The 17,430-nt window shown below is 32.5% G+C and overlaps 1 protein-coding gene across 2 annotated transcripts in view; it reads left to right on the plus strand.

Annotated features, from left to right (window-relative positions):
• The window catches only part of LOC106468258 (G protein-coupled receptor kinase 1-like), a 66,138-nt gene that overhangs the window by 18,054 nt on the left and 30,654 nt on the right, over positions 1-17,430 (plus strand). The window contains exons 7-15 of one of the 2 annotated variants that reach the window (XM_022396594.1): positions 687-738; positions 1,808-1,899; positions 3,536-3,635; positions 4,338-4,419; positions 7,512-7,642; positions 8,691-8,785; positions 10,615-10,722; positions 12,040-12,106; positions 16,152-16,255. In XM_022396594.1, coding sequence (XP_022252302.1) covers positions 687-738; positions 1,808-1,899; positions 3,536-3,635; positions 4,338-4,419; positions 7,512-7,642; positions 8,691-8,785; positions 10,615-10,722; positions 12,040-12,106; positions 16,152-16,255 — 831 coding nt within the window. The remainder of the gene's footprint in view (positions 1-686; positions 739-1,807; positions 1,900-3,535; positions 3,636-4,337; positions 4,420-7,511; positions 7,643-8,690; positions 8,786-10,614; positions 10,723-12,039; positions 12,107-16,151; positions 16,256-17,430) is intronic. The other variant, XM_013928676.2, reaches the window with a different exon arrangement.

Below are 17,430 nucleotides of genomic sequence, written 5' to 3' on the forward strand. Positions count from 1 at the left end.
GTATCATAGAGAATATAATTACATTATTCTATTGTCATGTTGGTGATACGTATATCATAGAGAATATAATTACATTATTCTATTGTCATGTTGGTGATACGTGTATCATAGAAAATATAATTACATTATTCTATTGTCATGTTGGTGATACGTATATCATAGAGAATATAATTACATTATTCTATTGTCATGTTGGTGATACGTATATCATAGAGAATATAATTACATTATTCTATTGTCATCTTGGTGATACGTATGTCATAGAGAATATAATTACATTATTCTATTGTCATGTTGGTGATACGTGTATCATAGAGAATATAATTACATTATTCTATTGTCATGTTGGTGATACGTATATCATAGAAAATATAATTACAATATTCTATTGTCATGTTGGTGATACGTGTATCATAGAAAATATAATTACATTATTCTATTGCCGTGTTAGTGGTACATGTGTCGTGAGAATCCAGTGGGACTTTCTGAAGTAACTGTAAATACATAATGTGTACATAAAAGTAAACATTCATGAAAGGTATTCACTTGTGTTTCAGCAAGGTTTACTGATACTACTACTGTACATAATCATGTTACACATTTTGTTTTGTGGTGCCTTTTTATGTGTTGATATGAAGTACAAATAAATTTTCTGTTGAATTAAAAAATGTGGGTTTTCTTTACAGTGAAAAATATACAAGGTTCTGCCAGTGGAAGAACTTGGAATTAAATATTCAGGTTAGTGTCATACGCATTCCTTAATTTATTATGTTGTACATTCTGTTATAGTGTTTTTGTCAGTTAAGCTACACGTGTTTTTATTGAATTTCATTATTTCTTGTTGGTCTGGTGATTAGGGCACTCGACTAGTAATCTGCAGTTCGTGGAATTGCAACTTGTTGCTAAGTATAATCATCCTTTCAGTTGTGGGGGCATTATAATGTGATGGTCAATCACACTATTCATTGGTAAAGGGTAGCCTAAGAGTTAGTGATGGGAAGTGTTGACTAGCTGCCTTCTCTAGCATAGATAGCCCTCAAGTAGATTTGTGTAAAATTCAACATATTAAACGAACATTACTTCATGCAAGCAGACTTTTTAATGGCATATAGAATATAATCCTAAAAGTTAGTAAAAAATTTCCCTTTTTAACATCTGCTTCACTGCACTTCTTGCTTTATCAATGTATTTCTCTCTGAACATTTAAATCAACTGAGAATGAGCAGTTCAGGAGTCACGTTCATGTATTATTCCCATTTCTATATACACAAAGCTATGTAGTTATAATTTACTGTAGCATTTTGTCGTTAATGTATATAAGGCAGCATTTCTAAAAATGGAAAGAGGTGGGCAAGGAGTCATGGCCTTTCACCCGTGACCCATCTCGAAAGGGTTAATGCCCTCCCCCAAAATAATTAAGTGATGATGTGTAATACATGTTAAAACATTATATGTGTTTGGTAGTTACTTATTTTTATTAATAAAAATATATATTAAAATGTTTAATTTTGCACTATTTCACTATTGACCTTACTCTAGTCGCCCCCCCCCCCCACCCACACACACACTTTGGGAAACAATGAGTTACCGAATCAAATCCATCAATGTGGAGTGTGTGTTTTAACGTTTCAAAGATAACCAACATGGAGTTTCGTATATAAATCAGATGGTAGTGCTGAAAAAAAAATGGGTAGTTGTAGAACATTTTTAAAGTTTGTGATGAAGTTTGTCAAATAACAACATTACAATTACAAATTAATGAACCAATTAATTGTTTAGTGAGGTTCTGGATTTGGGCTTATTTCAGCTGACAATGAACGACTTCAGTGTCCACAGAATCATCGGCAGAGGAGGATTTGGTGAAGTATATGGATGTAGGAAAGCTGATACTGGAAAAATGTATGTGTTGATGTTTAATTGTTGTACATTAATAATAATTTTACTCAAACAGGCTTATTCACCAGTTAATAACTGGAAAAATGTATGCGTTGATGCTTAATGTCACATTAAGCATCAACACATACATTTTTCCAGTTATTAATTGGTGAACAAGCCTGTTTGAGTAAAATTATTATTAATGTACAACAATAATTGTTGTACATTAATAATAATTTTACTCAAACAGGCTTGTTCACCAATTAATAGGAATTCTCAAGCTTTCAGATTCTTTTTTTTTTCAAAAGCTGATCATCCATCTGTTGATGTGTTTGTAGAAGAACTTAAAAGCTCGTGTTTCAGACTCTTTCAGGATCTCGTCATCCATTTGGCAGTGTAATAACAAACCTTATAATATGACAAAAAGCCTGTTAACTTTATGTGATTTATTTTAGCGTTGACATTTAGTTTTTGTCAAGTCGAAACTTTTTGTTTCACGACAAGTGAAAGACTTGAATTATATTTAGTGCTAACTGTATGTAATGGAGTATGATCTGAAGTGTTCCACTAATACATAGGATTCCATAGAAACTTGTAAGTAGTAAGAATTAGTGCCATACTTGTACTGTTTAGGCCAGGCTTAAAAATATTTCTGTTTGCAGTAGCCTGGCCGACTGTCTAAAATTGGGGCCAACTGAGAGATTTTTTTGACATTATGACCTGGAAAATTTTTATTTTCACCAGTTACTGCCAAAGTACCAACCCATCTACCAAAATTTGCTGACTTTAGAATATTTTATCGCCATTTTATGGTTAGAATATTTTTTTCTTGGAAATTCATGAAGTTCGTGACAGTGTGGGATGGCATCACCTGATTACCAATTAACAGCTCAGTGCTGATTGGCCATTGCATTGAGGTTTGACATCATGGCTGATCTTGTCCCCAAGACCCTACACACTAAACTAATAAATACACAACCTAGCAAGGGAGAATTTACTATTGATGAGCATAATCATAAATCAACAACATGGAGAACGCAAGTCTGTTCAGTGTATCCGTCTCCAAAAAATATTCTCGTGGATTGAGGATTAGGATGAAAAACAAATTAATTCCAATTGTAAACTTATTCACATGGAGGGAAGTACTTGGTAAATGAAATGGAAGAACAAATCATAAAAGTGTTGGCAACGGTCACTTTAACTTCGTTGGTCAAGGTCGATATCGATCAGCAAGTGTGTGTTATAAAAGAATTTGAAATTTCTGTAATTTTCTTACCCACATTTTAAATCCATTTAGGATTACAGCAAATAAAAATATTTTTAAACCTCGCCTTATTTTATTTGTTACTAATGATCATATTCTTATAAAATTACCGCATTATACTTGAAAATGGGAATAACATTTATTTCTCAGGATATCATGATTTTTTTCAATTTATTAAAATAATGTTTAAGAAATGAAGTTATTAAAGAAAAGATTTATTTATTACTGATAAAAAAGATACACAAACTGTTTGAGATGATTGACCTAACGTAACTGCATAAAATCTTTGTTGAAGAAATCGAGTCAGAGGTTCTAGTGATTAGCCAACACAGTATGAAAATTTAATGAATGATAAGAAAAAAATTTCAGATTTAAAACTTACTCTAAATATTTAAGGTACGCCATGAAATGTCTTGATAAGAAAAGAATTAAGATGAAACAGGGAGAAACACTGGCTCTTAATGAACGAATCATGTTGAGTCTAGTCAGTACTGGGGTAAGTACAAATATTAATATTTTATGTAACTCACCTAACAAATAAATCTTCTTGAGTTTAGTCAGTACTGGGGTAAGTATAAATAACAATATATTTTATGTAACTTGCCTTGTTGAATTTAGTTACCATTATGTTAACTTGTTCTTTGTAGAATTATTTCACTTCTATCCGAGTGCATGATTTTGCTAAACTGTTGTCAGAACTAGTTTTTTGACTTATCTGATAGCCCTCCCCATGGTAGAATTGAACCAAAACTTAGGCTATTCAAGAAATTATATGTTTCAATACTATGAGTCACTTTCCAATGTAGCTATTAATTTTCTTCATTTTATTTTCTATAAGTCATTGATTTATCCCTCATTTTTAACAGTTTTCTGGCTACTGTTTATACCGTGTCTTACAAGCAAAATTAAAGATAACTGTGGTGGTTCTAAACGTTTCAAGTTTTTGTTTTATAGCATTGTGTATTCATAGTTATACTGGTATATATATATAAAATTAGCTATATTAATTACTGGGTTAATGTTTAATTTTGATCAGCGTAGATAGCTTACAGTAATCAGAAGTTATTGATAATTCCAGGAAATCACTTCTGTGACTAAAAACTTCTTAAACCAAATAGTTCCTGCTGTGCTTTCATGCATATGATGCATTTATCATGATTTTAAGGTGTATTAATTTTGTTATTATCGTTATTACCAGGAAGACTGCCCTTTTATAGTTTGTATGACATACGCATTTCAAACTCCAGACAAATTGTGTTTTATTCTGGATCTCATGAATGGTAGGTGCAACCAATATCTAGCTTTCAATTCAGTTTTTAAGACGGAATAAATATGATGGTGAACTATTGTTTGTTACTTGACAAGGAGTAGTGAGCAGGGTTTAGACTGGGCTACATTTAAATATAAAGGCCCATGTAGCTTCTATGAAAGGAATTATAACATTGAAGTGAACATATTAAAGATTCCAGAAACTGTCATTTTTTTCAACTGTGATGATAAAAAATAGAACTGTGATAATACACTTGTTGGCTAGAAATGAACGTATTATAACAGGTGTTTGCCTTGATTTCTACTTAATACCACTTTCATAATTATCATAATAAAAACAGAACTTTATTAAAACACTTGTTGGCTACAAAATTAACCTATTACAAGTTCTATTCATCTAGAAATTATTTAATGTCATTGCATAAACTAATAAGAAAATCTACATAGCTGACAAATGATGCATTTATTCCTTGCAACCTTATTTACTAGCCAGTTTGATTGGAACATTCTTTTTAAATCCTCTGTTAGAGCTTTTAGGTAGACCTATTTGTTTCTTATAATGTTAAATGGGCACGTTGATTTGTATATTAAATCTTCCTTAATACACTTATAGTGTAGAATGAAGTAAGTTCTGTGCATACCCAAGTTAAAGAGCATATTTTTTATTCAGTTGATGCAGAAAGATAAAAATAAATTGAATTATTCACTTCACACCAGAAAATTTTTAGCTTAAGTACATTTGCTTCTTTTTCATTCTGAATTTTGAATTTTTTGCTAAAAATGTGTTAAAAGAACAACAAAAATATATAAAGCACAATTCGTGACTGTCTGTTTGTCCATTATCTAACTATTCCTAGGTCACTGGGCCAATCTCAACCAAACTTTGTGTGATGATAATTTCGAACAAGGGGCATGTTAGTGGGGGTTCACAACCCCCTCCACCTCCCATTATTGCTGTTATTGAGTATTTACTATCTTTCACGTAAATGAATGTTAAATATATTCATAGATGGTGCCACATTCTTCGCCCCCCTAAAAAAACTTGATTAAGTTTTCTATAACACACCATACACATGGTGGGGGGTACATAAAAGGCTTATATATATCAGAGAGTGCACTAACACTCTCTGTGGAAGAATGCAATGAAAAAATAGCTGTCACTATTGCAATAATACATAAACTCGGATTAAGTTTCTACTCTAATGGCCACCATAAGGCTGATATGAAGAGCCATTTCTTGAGTTATATTCACTTCCTACTTTGAACTGTGACCTTACAACTTCGGCCCATAAGACACTCTGTGTGAGCTACAGATGTGACAACCAAGATGACTGCTGTATTAGTATCAGTTACAACCATGGCAACCAAGATGACTGTTGTATTGGTATCAGTTACAGCCATGGCAACCAAGATGACTGCTGTATTGGTGTCAAATACATCTGTGGCAACCAAGATGACTGCTGTATTGGTATCAGGTACAGCCATGGCAACCAAGATAACTGCTGTATTGGTGTGAGTTACAGCCGTTTCAACCAAGATGACTGCTGTATTGGTGTGAGTTACAGCTGTTTCAACCAAGATGACTGCTGTATTGGTGTGAGTTACAGATGTGACAACCAAGATGACTGCTGTATTAGTATCAGTTACAACCATGGCAACCAAGATGACTGCGTATTGGTATAAGTTACAGCCGTGGCAACCAAGATGACTGCCGTATTGGTAGTCAGTTACAGATGTGACAACCAAGATGACTGCTGTATTGGTATCAGTCAAAGATGTGGCAACCAAGATGACTGCTGTATAGGTGTGAGTTACAGATGTGACAACCAAGATGACTGCTGTATTGGTATCAGTTACAGCCATGGCAACCAAGATGACTGCTGTATTGGTGTGAGTTACAGATGTGACAACCAAGATGACTGCTGTATAGGTGTGACTTACAGATGTGACAACCAAGATGACGGCTGTATTGGTATCAGTCAAAGATGTGGCAACCAAGATGACTGCTGTATTAGTATCAGTTACAGCCGTGGCAACCAAGATGACTGCTGTATTGGTATCAGTTACAGCCGTGGCAACCAAGATGACTGCTGTATTGGTATCAGTTACAGATGTGACAACCAAGATGACTGCTGTATTGGTGTGAGTTACAGATGTGACAACCAAGATGACTGCTGTATTGGTGTCAGTTACAGATGTGGCAACCAAGATGACTGCTGTATTGGTATCAGTTACAGATGTGACAACCAAGATGACTGCTGTATTGGTGTCAGTTACAGATGTGAAAACCAAGATGACTGCTGTATAGGTGTGACTTACAGATGTGACAACCAAGATGACTGCTGTATTGGTATCAGTCAAAGATGTGGCACTTTCTATAAAATTTTAGGACAACTGAAAGGAACTATTGACTATCTGTTGTGATTTAAAAGCTCATTGTTTAGATAATTCAAAGGAACAAGTCAATTGTTTATGTGTTTGATTGAACAAGTATCTCACAACTGTATTTTTCTGGAGTTTAAAAAAAGATAGATGTTATTTTATTTGTGAACTGTGATATATGTATATTTACTTATTTGTGAGTTAATTATACAACAGCCTGTCATCACATCAACATAGTTAATAACATTAATGTTCCATGTTTCTTATGGGTCTTTCAAAATAATTGCATTAAAGCATTAAAACAGAATTCCTGAACATTATTTTATGCTCCATTTATTGTTATTTGCCAAGTAAGGGCCTCAAGGTAGTGTGGGAGACTTTAGAACATTATATTTTAATGAGGTTTGTTGCTACGAGAAGCAGTTTGTTACCATATTATTCATCACTGAAGTAACAGATTCTAGTAAGCCACGTCACCTCGTGTGTGTATCTAAGTAGAAGAGTGGCCATGTAGCTATATGTGATGGAGAATCCTTTGATGCAGATGTGTAAATTTGCTGTAGTATAGTAACGATGAAGTATATGTTATTAGCTAAGTACATTTTTTGTATTATTCATTCAAGACTAATTTATATACGATACATGTAAAAACAACCTGTTTTTGTTTTTCGTGACTTGAAGATTGTATCATGTTCAATGTAGTCGTATTTTTACTAAACAGGTGGAGACCTACATTATCATTTATCTCAGCACGGTGTCTTTAACGAACAAGAGATGAAGTTATATGCAGCAGAGGCTGTTCTTGGATTAGAACACATGCACAAAAGACACGTAGTGTACAGGGATCTCAAGGTCAGTTTACTTGAGCTTTGGTTCTTTGAAATTATCATTACATGTTGATATGTGGTCTATGATGTTTATATAGCAATGAGAGTAATTTAGCAGCTAAACTATCACAGAACTGTAAGCCCAAATGTTATAACTTATTCAACAACATAATAAAACCAGTTGGGCTTTCCAGTTTCTAGTGCTTGTTTTTTTTTTTCTGGGCAGATAAGAAGAATGAGGGAAATGCAAATAGAAAGTCTTAATTAAATGATATTTATGTAAATCTTGTGCTCTTTTTAACCATTTGTTTTCAGATTTTTTTTCACCCTAAATTATCTAAGTTTTCTTCTTCAGTTTCAGTTTCACCCAGATATTTTTTTTTATATTAGAAATTGTCTCAAGTTAGATATTTTGATTAATTAATACACTATGGCTCATTTTTTGTCTTTTTTGAAAATAAAGGAAATCATTATTAAATATATTTTTACTGTAACTTATTATGACAAGTAAGTGTTAGTTCCAATCACTGGATTAATTAATACTTAAAGATATTAATATATTTTTACTGTAACTTATTATGACAAGTAAGTGTTAGTTCAAATCACTGGATTAATTAACACTTAAAGATATTAATATATTTTTACTGTAACTTATTATGACAAGCAAGTGTTAGTTCAAATCACTGGATTAATTAACACTTAAAGATATTAATATATTTTTACTGTAACTTATTACGACAAGTAAGTGTTAGTTCAAATCCCTGGATTAATTAACACTTAAAGATATTAATATATTTTTACTGTAACTTATTATGACAAGCAAGTATTAGTTCAAATCACTGGATTAATTAATACTTAAAGATATTGATGTTGGGCTATTCAAGTTAATGGTAGTTCAGCCAATGAGAGCAGAGTTTGGAGCTATCGTATGTGTGTGATGCAAACATTTTAAAATAAATAATTATTTAAAGGCTCCTGTTAGTAAGAGTGTTTTTAACTCATTTTTTTAAGTTAACAAAGATTTATTTGTTTATACATGTTCCTGCTATAAAAATAAATTTTATGGATTCCAGCCAGCCAACATCCTTCTGGATGAACATGGGCATATTAGGATATCTGATTTGGGATTGGCTTGTGACTTTTCCAAAAAGAAACCTCATGCATGCGTGTAAGTAGGCTTGAAAGTATTTCGATATTCCTGATATAATCAGCATGTCATTTGATAAGGAAACTTTATACACAAAAACAAACCTAAATAAAGTGTTGTCAGTTGGTGATTCTGAAGGAGATGCACGTAAAAAGGGGTTGGTGGGCTTGTAGCTTCTTTATTTGAAATTAATAAGGGGGAGATAAAGTAGGAGAGAGACTCTGAAGGAGAAATATTTTTACTGCAGTATGTTATCATGGATTTTTATTTTTTGTTTTAGACAATTTAAAAATTTCTCAGATCTTTCTCTGATTGGCTACAAGGGTAAGAGGAATAACCAGAGATTGGATGATGTTTCATTGGGTGGGGTTTTCATTTCTGTAGTTACCTGAAGACATAGTATTCTATGAGCTGTAGTTTTTAGTAGAAATATTTTGGTAAGTGGAAAATAGGGTGTCCACCAATTCTCACTCCTCCACCCCCCCTGGTGTTTCCTGAACCTTTCAGATATATCTGTAGAAGTTAGTTGTTCCCATATATGTAATCGGCCATTTTTTTATTAAATTTCTAAGTAACAATTTTAATGCTTTATTAATGTTTGTTCTGCAGTATTTAGATATGATACAATGTGAGACCTCCGCCAGCAAATAAACATACTCCATGTTTCATTCAACACATTCAACTATAATTGTAAAAATAATATACAATTTCACCATAAAACTTTAACTGCCTCACCTTCCAATGAAGTAAATTTGACATCTTAGCATCATGGTGGTGATCTGATACCAGATTAGAAGTTCCATGAAATTATATTGACCAATTATATGGAAGTATCCTGATGTTTTTTTATTTTCCCCTCAGTCAAACCTTCAATAGATAAAGAAAGAAAGAAAAATGAAGGATAACTTTTAATAAAAAATACTAGTGAGTACTTAATTGGTCAGTGTGTGGCCACGATAAAACAAAAGACATTTTCATACATCTCTCTCTCTACTGTTTGTATTTATAGCTAAGGAGCTATAAAAGTTAATTATCAAAAGTCAATTTTTGTAAATCCTTGTTCTTCTTTTCTATAACAAAAAAAACTATTGATGTTAAAGGGCCAACTTTTGAAATGGGTTTATTTCTCCCCAATGTCAGCTGGTTCAACAGTAAGTTTGAATGCTTATAACACTAAAAATTTGGGGTTTTATCTTTGTGGTTGGCACAACTCAAAATGCTCTCTGTAGAGGTTTGCACTTAAGCAAACAAGAATTTATTTATACTTTACTGAAGGGTGTTGTAAAGCCTTGGGTATTGTTTAGAGGTGGAGTATTAATATTAGAAAAGCAGTCGGTAAACATAATAGTGTTAAGTAGCTAGATAGAGCATTTCAAGTTTGCAAGTTTTTCTCATCTATTTAGCAGAAAGTCAAGAGCCACCATAAAGTGATTAAAAAAGATGTTAAAATTGACCGTAAAGTTCAAACACTGTTGAAGAGTGGTGTTTCTTCATTGGGAACTTATCCTGAAGAAGACCACTCTTTAAAAGTGCTGAGGCTTTTTAAACTTTTAACATAATCTTTTTTAAATGGAAATGTAATACCTTCTTAATCATGTTTGTCCATATCGCTGGTCATTACTAACCGAAATACTGTAGAACTGCATGCTTGTTATAAGCATTCTGGTAAAATTAAGTTAAGTACAAGGGAGTGAGTTTTAGAACTTGTAAAGAAATGAATAGCTTACATATGATCAGTGGAGTCTAACTATGATTTAGTTAATTATGTTTAATATTTATGTATTATAGAAATAGATTTGTGTTGGCTATGAATAATAATGAATGTTAAAAATTCATTGTTTTTTTAACAGAGGAACACATGGGTACATGGCTCCAGAAGTCTTGTCTAAGTCAACTGCTTATGACTCAAGTGCTGATTGGTTCTCTTTGGGCTGTATGCTTTATAAACTGCTCAAAGGGTGGGTATATTTTTTTCTTTAGACCATTTTTTTTACACAAAGTGGCAAATATAATAAGTTCTAAGTATTTTAACCCCCCCTCCCCCTTAGTGGCTCAGAAGTAAATCTTAAAGCTTATAACACTAAAAACTGGGTATTGATAGCTGTGGTTGGCACAGCACAGATACCCCATTGTGTGGCTTTAAATAGTATTCATAATCTATACAAACACCTTAACAAAGAAATGTATTTTGACTTTTGCCATAATCAACGTTATGCTGTTCATATACAGGATCAGCACAGTCTTCAAGACTAAGAATCATAGCTTTGACCAGCTTCTAAGTAGAAGCTCCAGAGTTGATACATATAGATATATCTACTGTAATGTCTTTTTGTGTATAATAACTTTAGTTTATGAAAGACTAGCATTCTGTGAATGAAATTTGTATGAAACGAGGCTAAAATTTCCGTACAAATGTGAAGTGGTATAAAACTAAAATTTCCGTATCAAATGTCAAGTGATATAAAACTAAAATTTTCGTACAAATGTTAAGTGATATAAAACTAAAATTCCCATACAAATTTTAAGTGATATAAAACTAAAATTTTCGTACAAATGTTAAGTGGTATAAAACTAAAATTTCCATACAAATGTTAGGTGATATAAAACTAAAATTTCCATACAAATGTTAGGTGATATAAAACTAAAATTTCGTACAAATGTTAAGTGATATAAAACTAAAATTTCGTACAAATGTTAAGTGATATAAAACTAAAATTTCGTACAAATGTTAAGTGATATAAAACTAAAATTTCCGTACAAATGTTAAGTGATATAAAACTAAAATTTCCGTACAAATGTTGAGTGATATAAAACTAAAATTTTTGTTAAGTTAAAAAGAAATTATGTTATTTAATCTTGCAATAATCAAATAAAATACTTATGTATAAATTATCCAAAGCTTAACATTCTGACGTTTATGCAAGTGAAGACAAATTAATGTCAGTATTTATATTACCTGGTTATGATTATATTTGTAATATAGTTTATGAATAAAATTTAATGTTTCTGTGTTATTTTTTTGCACTGTTTAGAAATAAGTTCATTAAATATGTAAAAACGTTTGCATAATGTTTTGTGCATTGCGTTACAGTTGGTAAGCTTATTTTCGTATGATCATGTATCAAACACGGCATTACCTCAGTCGTGTGTCGTGTGAATTAAAATGCTTGTATTTTAAAAGCACCAAAGAAAGGTAGGTGATGATTGAACTACTGTATAAAGTCTTATGCTGCTGTATTTTGAATAATCGTGAAAAATTTACTATCTTTCACCAGCCACAGCCCATTTCGACAGCATAAAACCAAAGATAAACATGAAATTGATCGCATGACACTGTCAATGGTAAGTAGATGATTTAATGTTGTAGAAACACATAACTTTAAAGCTGTTTCATTAAGGAATTAAAATTAGCCCAATTAATAATTAAATTTATTACGTAAAGTGTATTTCAAATAAAAACAAGATATAAGAATACAAGGTTTCTAATTTTATTTATATTTGGAACAAAAATAACATTTTAAGACAGTGGTGGTTAATTGTGCTTTATGAGGTCTTGTGCTACTTTTGTAACTACTGCTTCAGTTGTTGGATGTGCTCAAACTGACTGCCATTATAACCAGAGACAGTTGTAACACTTCTCACTATGTCCAGCTTATCTTTCTTTGGTTAACTTGTGTTCGGGGCTACTGATGAGGAATCGAATTCTCCAAAACTAGTATAACACACACTGATCAAAGAGTAGATTGAACTGGACCTCCCTTGAACTTGTACTTCGAGATTAAACAGTTTTTGGAATACTAAGTTTACTTATCAGACATTAATCTCCATTGTAACAAGCTCTTTCTAAGTAAGAATAGTACGGTCGGTTTTAAGTCAAGATTGTTACATACTTTGCTCAGAACCATCATGGTTAGTGGACATTGGTTTCTAAGAGCAAATGTAAAAAAGTTCATTGGAACCACATTAGGAAATTTGACATTTGGTCAAATATGATGGATTGCTGTGATTCTAGTTTCCTTAGTTGTTAATTAGAAGTGTGGTTGGAATCTTGTGAACCTTCATATCTTCAGATTCTTGTTTATTATCTTGTTAATGGCACCAAGAGATATATTCATGTCTTCATTGCAACAGCTACTTGGATCTCTTATCACAGCCTTTGTTTTTGTGGATGAGGGCAGTGCTTCTGATTGACGTGGAGTATGGTTATTTGGGTCAGAGGATTCTCTTTTGTCACCATAACCTTTGTTTTTATGGATGAGGGCAGTGCTTCTGATTGATGTGGAGTATGGTTATTTGGGTCAGAGGATTCTCTTTTGTCACCATAACCTTTGTTTTTATGGATGAGGGCAGTGCTTCTGATTGACTTGGAGTATGGTTATTTGGGTCAGAGGATTCTCTTTTGTCACCATAACCTCTGTTTTTGTGGATGAGGGCAGTGCTTCTGACTGACGTGGAGTATGGTTATTTGGGTCAGAGTATTCTCTTTTGTCACCATAACCTCTGTTTTTGTGGATGAGGGCAGTGCTTCTGATTAACTTGGAGTATGGTTATTTGGGTCAGAGTATTCTCTTTTGTCACCATAACCTCTGTTTTTGTGAATGAGGGCAATGTTTCCAATTGATTGGGGTATGACTATTTGGGTCAGAGGGTTCTCTTTTGTCATCTTAACCTTTGTGCTTCAGCTTGACTTAGGGTATGGTTTTGGAGCCTGTTGCTGTTCTTAATGCTTTTCAGACTGAATATATCTTCTTCCATTAAAACATTGATGGCTATATTTTATCAGTATATAATGTCTTTTGGCTCAACATATTTAACATTTGCACTTTATGAACATACTTCTTTACACAGGGCTATGACATATGTTCCAGTCATTAAAACAACTCTGATGTCATTGTGAACTAAATATACAAGTGCTAAAAACGTTGCCATAGCTTAAACCTTCAGTCACATGCTACTGCACTAGCCTGTGCAAACTGTATAGTTAATTATAGCTTTAATCATCTAAGAAGCTTGATGGACCATATACAACAGTCTTTTACACTAAAGGTATAGCACAGAAGTTACACTTAAGATATAGCACAGAAGTTACACTAAAGGTGTAGCACAGAAGTTTACACTAAAGGTGTAGCACAGAAGTTACACTAAAGGTGTAGCACAGAAGTTACACTAAAGGTGTAGCACAGAAGTTACACTAAAGTATAGCACAGATGTTACACTAAAAGTATAGCACAGATGTTACACTAAAGGTGTAGCACAGAAGTTACACTTAAGATATAGCACAGAAGTTACACTAAAGGTGTAGCACAGAAGTTACACTACAGATGTAGAACAGAAGTTACACTAAAGGTATAGCACAGATGTTACACTAAAGGTATAGCACAGATGTTACACTAAAGGTATAGCACAGATGTTACACTAAAGGTATAGCACAGAAGTTACACAAAAGGTATAGAACAGAAGTTACACAAAAGGTATAGAACAGAAGTTACACTAAAGGTATAGAACAGAAGTTACACTAAAGGTATAGAACAGAAGTTACACTAAAAGTGTAGCACAGAAGTTACCCTAAAGGTATAGAACAGAAGTTACACTAAAGGTATAGAACAGAAGTTACACTAAAGGTATAGAACAGAAGTTACACTAAAAGGTATAGAACAGAAGTTACACTAAAGGTATAGAACAGAAGTTACACTAAAGGTATAGCACAGAATTTACACTAAAGGTATAGAACAGAAGTTACACTAAAAGTGTAGCACAGAAGTTACCCTAAAGGTATAGAACAGAAGTTACACTAAAGGTATAGCACAGAATTTACACTAAAGGTATAGCACAGAAGTTACACTAAAGGTGTAGCACAGAAGTTACACTAAAGGTTTAGTGGAAACAGTACAGGTTTTTGTATTTTGAAGTCAGTTGAGAAATTTATTGACAGTGACTCTATCATAATAATAGGAGTCTTTATGTTATACCAATGAGAGTTATTACCAATATATTCTTTAAGAACATATTAAATATATTCAGTATTTCATATAGAACAGCAGATATTATAGCAAAATACAGATTTATTTGTTTTTCTCTTGAATAAATTATTTTAGATAATTTTTTCTCCTTCAGAGTTTCTTATCAGTTGCTGAGTTTCAGTTTTCTGTGGTTATACACATAAATAGTAATAATTTCTGGTCAGAGTAATCTACGTACATATAGCAAAACTCAAAATCAACCCGGCCATTAGTGCAGCTCATTGAATATACTTGTCTTAACATTAGGTTTCATTAGTTGGGTACCCTCTCTATTAATGTTAATTTTGGATGTAATCCCTGTAATATTTTGTGAGGTTCAGTCAGCTTTGGAGATTTAGGCTATTCCTAAATACATATTTTAAGCTAATAATATGAAACAGTCTTTATAATAAAGGTATAATGATAATAAACAATAAATAAAAATAACGGAAGTGGTATAGTAACTAGTATAACCAATACTGTTAATGTAGTTAAAAACTGAATAAATAATATAGCATATATAAACCGTGTCAAGTTAGTAGCACTAATTTTCTCATAGTATAATCAGAAACCAATGTTTATAAAGACAGAAAATGATAAATATCAAATAATACTTGAACTGACCATGATAATATGATAACGTTAAATGTAATAATAAGAAAACAACATAATAAATATGTATAAAAAGTTTTACCACCAGTCGTTTACTTTATCTATTGCTGTTTAAGAAACACGTAGAGCTGGCTACAGGAAGTAATAAGTAACGTTAAATCTTCTGTAAAAGTTGTAAAGGAAGCAAGATAAACCTCTAGAAAGTAGAAAGATCAATAAAAATAATAACATAGACAGATACAAGAGACATTATTACAACAAAAAACTAATGTAACTAAACTAATGATGTAATGTTTGACTATATATATAAGAATAACTTATACTAACAGCAGGCAAAGTCAATGGTGATCAGTACACTAGAGCTGTTTACCATTACCCTAAACTATATCACATGTAATTAAAATGGACACCTGAAAGTTTTTAAAAAAGTTGTGATACTATATAAAACTAAATCCACAATCTATAGCAAGAATATTGTTGAATTTCCCACAAAATTGAATGACTTTTTGTATAATTGTGCAATGAGAAACCTCAATTATGAAAAATGAGAGAGAGTTTATGAGCTCTATCCACAAAATCCTGTAATGATGAAAAACTTTTTATTTAATAAGTTGAGAGTATAAAAATAAATAAGACAACTAAGAATATAACTTACCACATGTGGCAAAACAAAATTACTGTTAGAAAACAATGCGCAGTGTAGTATAAACTTTAATGCTAACAGAGTCGTGTGATTAATATGTACTTTGAAAAAAATCTATGTTTTGTTTTTTAAGCAGAACATTGAGCTACCAGACTGTTTCTCTTCAGAACTTCAGTCCTTATTAGAAGGTCTGTTACAAAGGGAGGTAGACCAGAGGCTGGGATGTAAAGGTAGAGGGTAAGTACAGGTGTTAATCTATTACAGAGGGAGGTTAACTAGAGGCTGGAGTGTGAAGACAGTAAGTACGGGTGTTAATCTATTACAGAGGGAGGTAAACTAGAGGCTGGAGTGTGAAGACAGTAAGTATAGATGTTAATCTATTACAGAGGGAGGTAAACTAGAGGCTGGAGTGTGAAGACAGTAAGTATAGATGTTAATCTATTACAAAGGGAGGTAAACTAGAGGCTGGAGCATGAAAACAGAGGGTACATACAGATATTAGAAGGTTTGTTACAGAAGATGATAGACTGAAGACTGAGATGTTAAGGCAAATGGTAAGTGCAGGTATTAAATAATCTATACAGAAAGTGTCAGACCAGGGACTGGGTTGGTAAGTGTGAATAATAGAACCATTTGTTATAGAGTGTATGTGATTGTATGGGAATCTGTAAAAATAAGTAGTGGAAACAGAGGGATTTTGTGTTTAGAGGAAGTTTCCTTAACAAATATTACTTCATTTTCTCTTTTTAGAAAAGCTAAGCCTTATCATTCTTAATAGAAAGAATTATTATTTGAATATAAAATTATTGAAGTAATATTTTCTCATTATGATTCTTTGCTAAAATTTTACTCTGGTATCCATTAGTAGAAAACAGGAAGTACGTTTTCAGTATTCATCAGTAATGATTCCATTCCAAAACAGTTACTGTGCTCTCCGTCAGTGGAGAATAACAACTGTGTTTGCAGTATTAATCAATTGAAAAGAAATTATTTGAAATTTGATTCAGAAAGAAAGTTTTTTTTTTCTGAATTAGAAGTTTATTTAATTACTAGCTGGAGTACCCGTCCCCTGGACGTTAGTTATGTAAATTCATGATCAATGAAAGGTTATCTTAGGACATGAAAAGTTGCTTCCCTTATATGTAATTGTAGAAAATGCAAAAGTGCCCATAAACTGCAAAACACAAAATGCGAAACTGACAATTTGTATGTATTTCACCATGGACCCAACGAACCTCCATACCAATTTTGGTGAAGATCCATCTACACCCTACAAAGTAGTTACATGGACAGACAACAGATAGTACTACTATATTTATATAGATAACAGACAACAGACAGTACTATTATATTTCAGGCCAGGTGGTTAGGGAGCTCGACTCGTAATCTGCAGGTCGCAGGTTCGATTCCCC

The sequence above is a fragment of the Limulus polyphemus genome, unplaced genomic scaffold, assembly GCF_000517525.1.
Source record: "Limulus polyphemus unplaced genomic scaffold, Limulus_polyphemus-2.1.2 Scaffold2938, whole genome shotgun sequence".
Classification (NCBI taxonomy): Eukaryota; Metazoa; Arthropoda; class Merostomata; order Xiphosura; family Limulidae; genus Limulus; species Limulus polyphemus.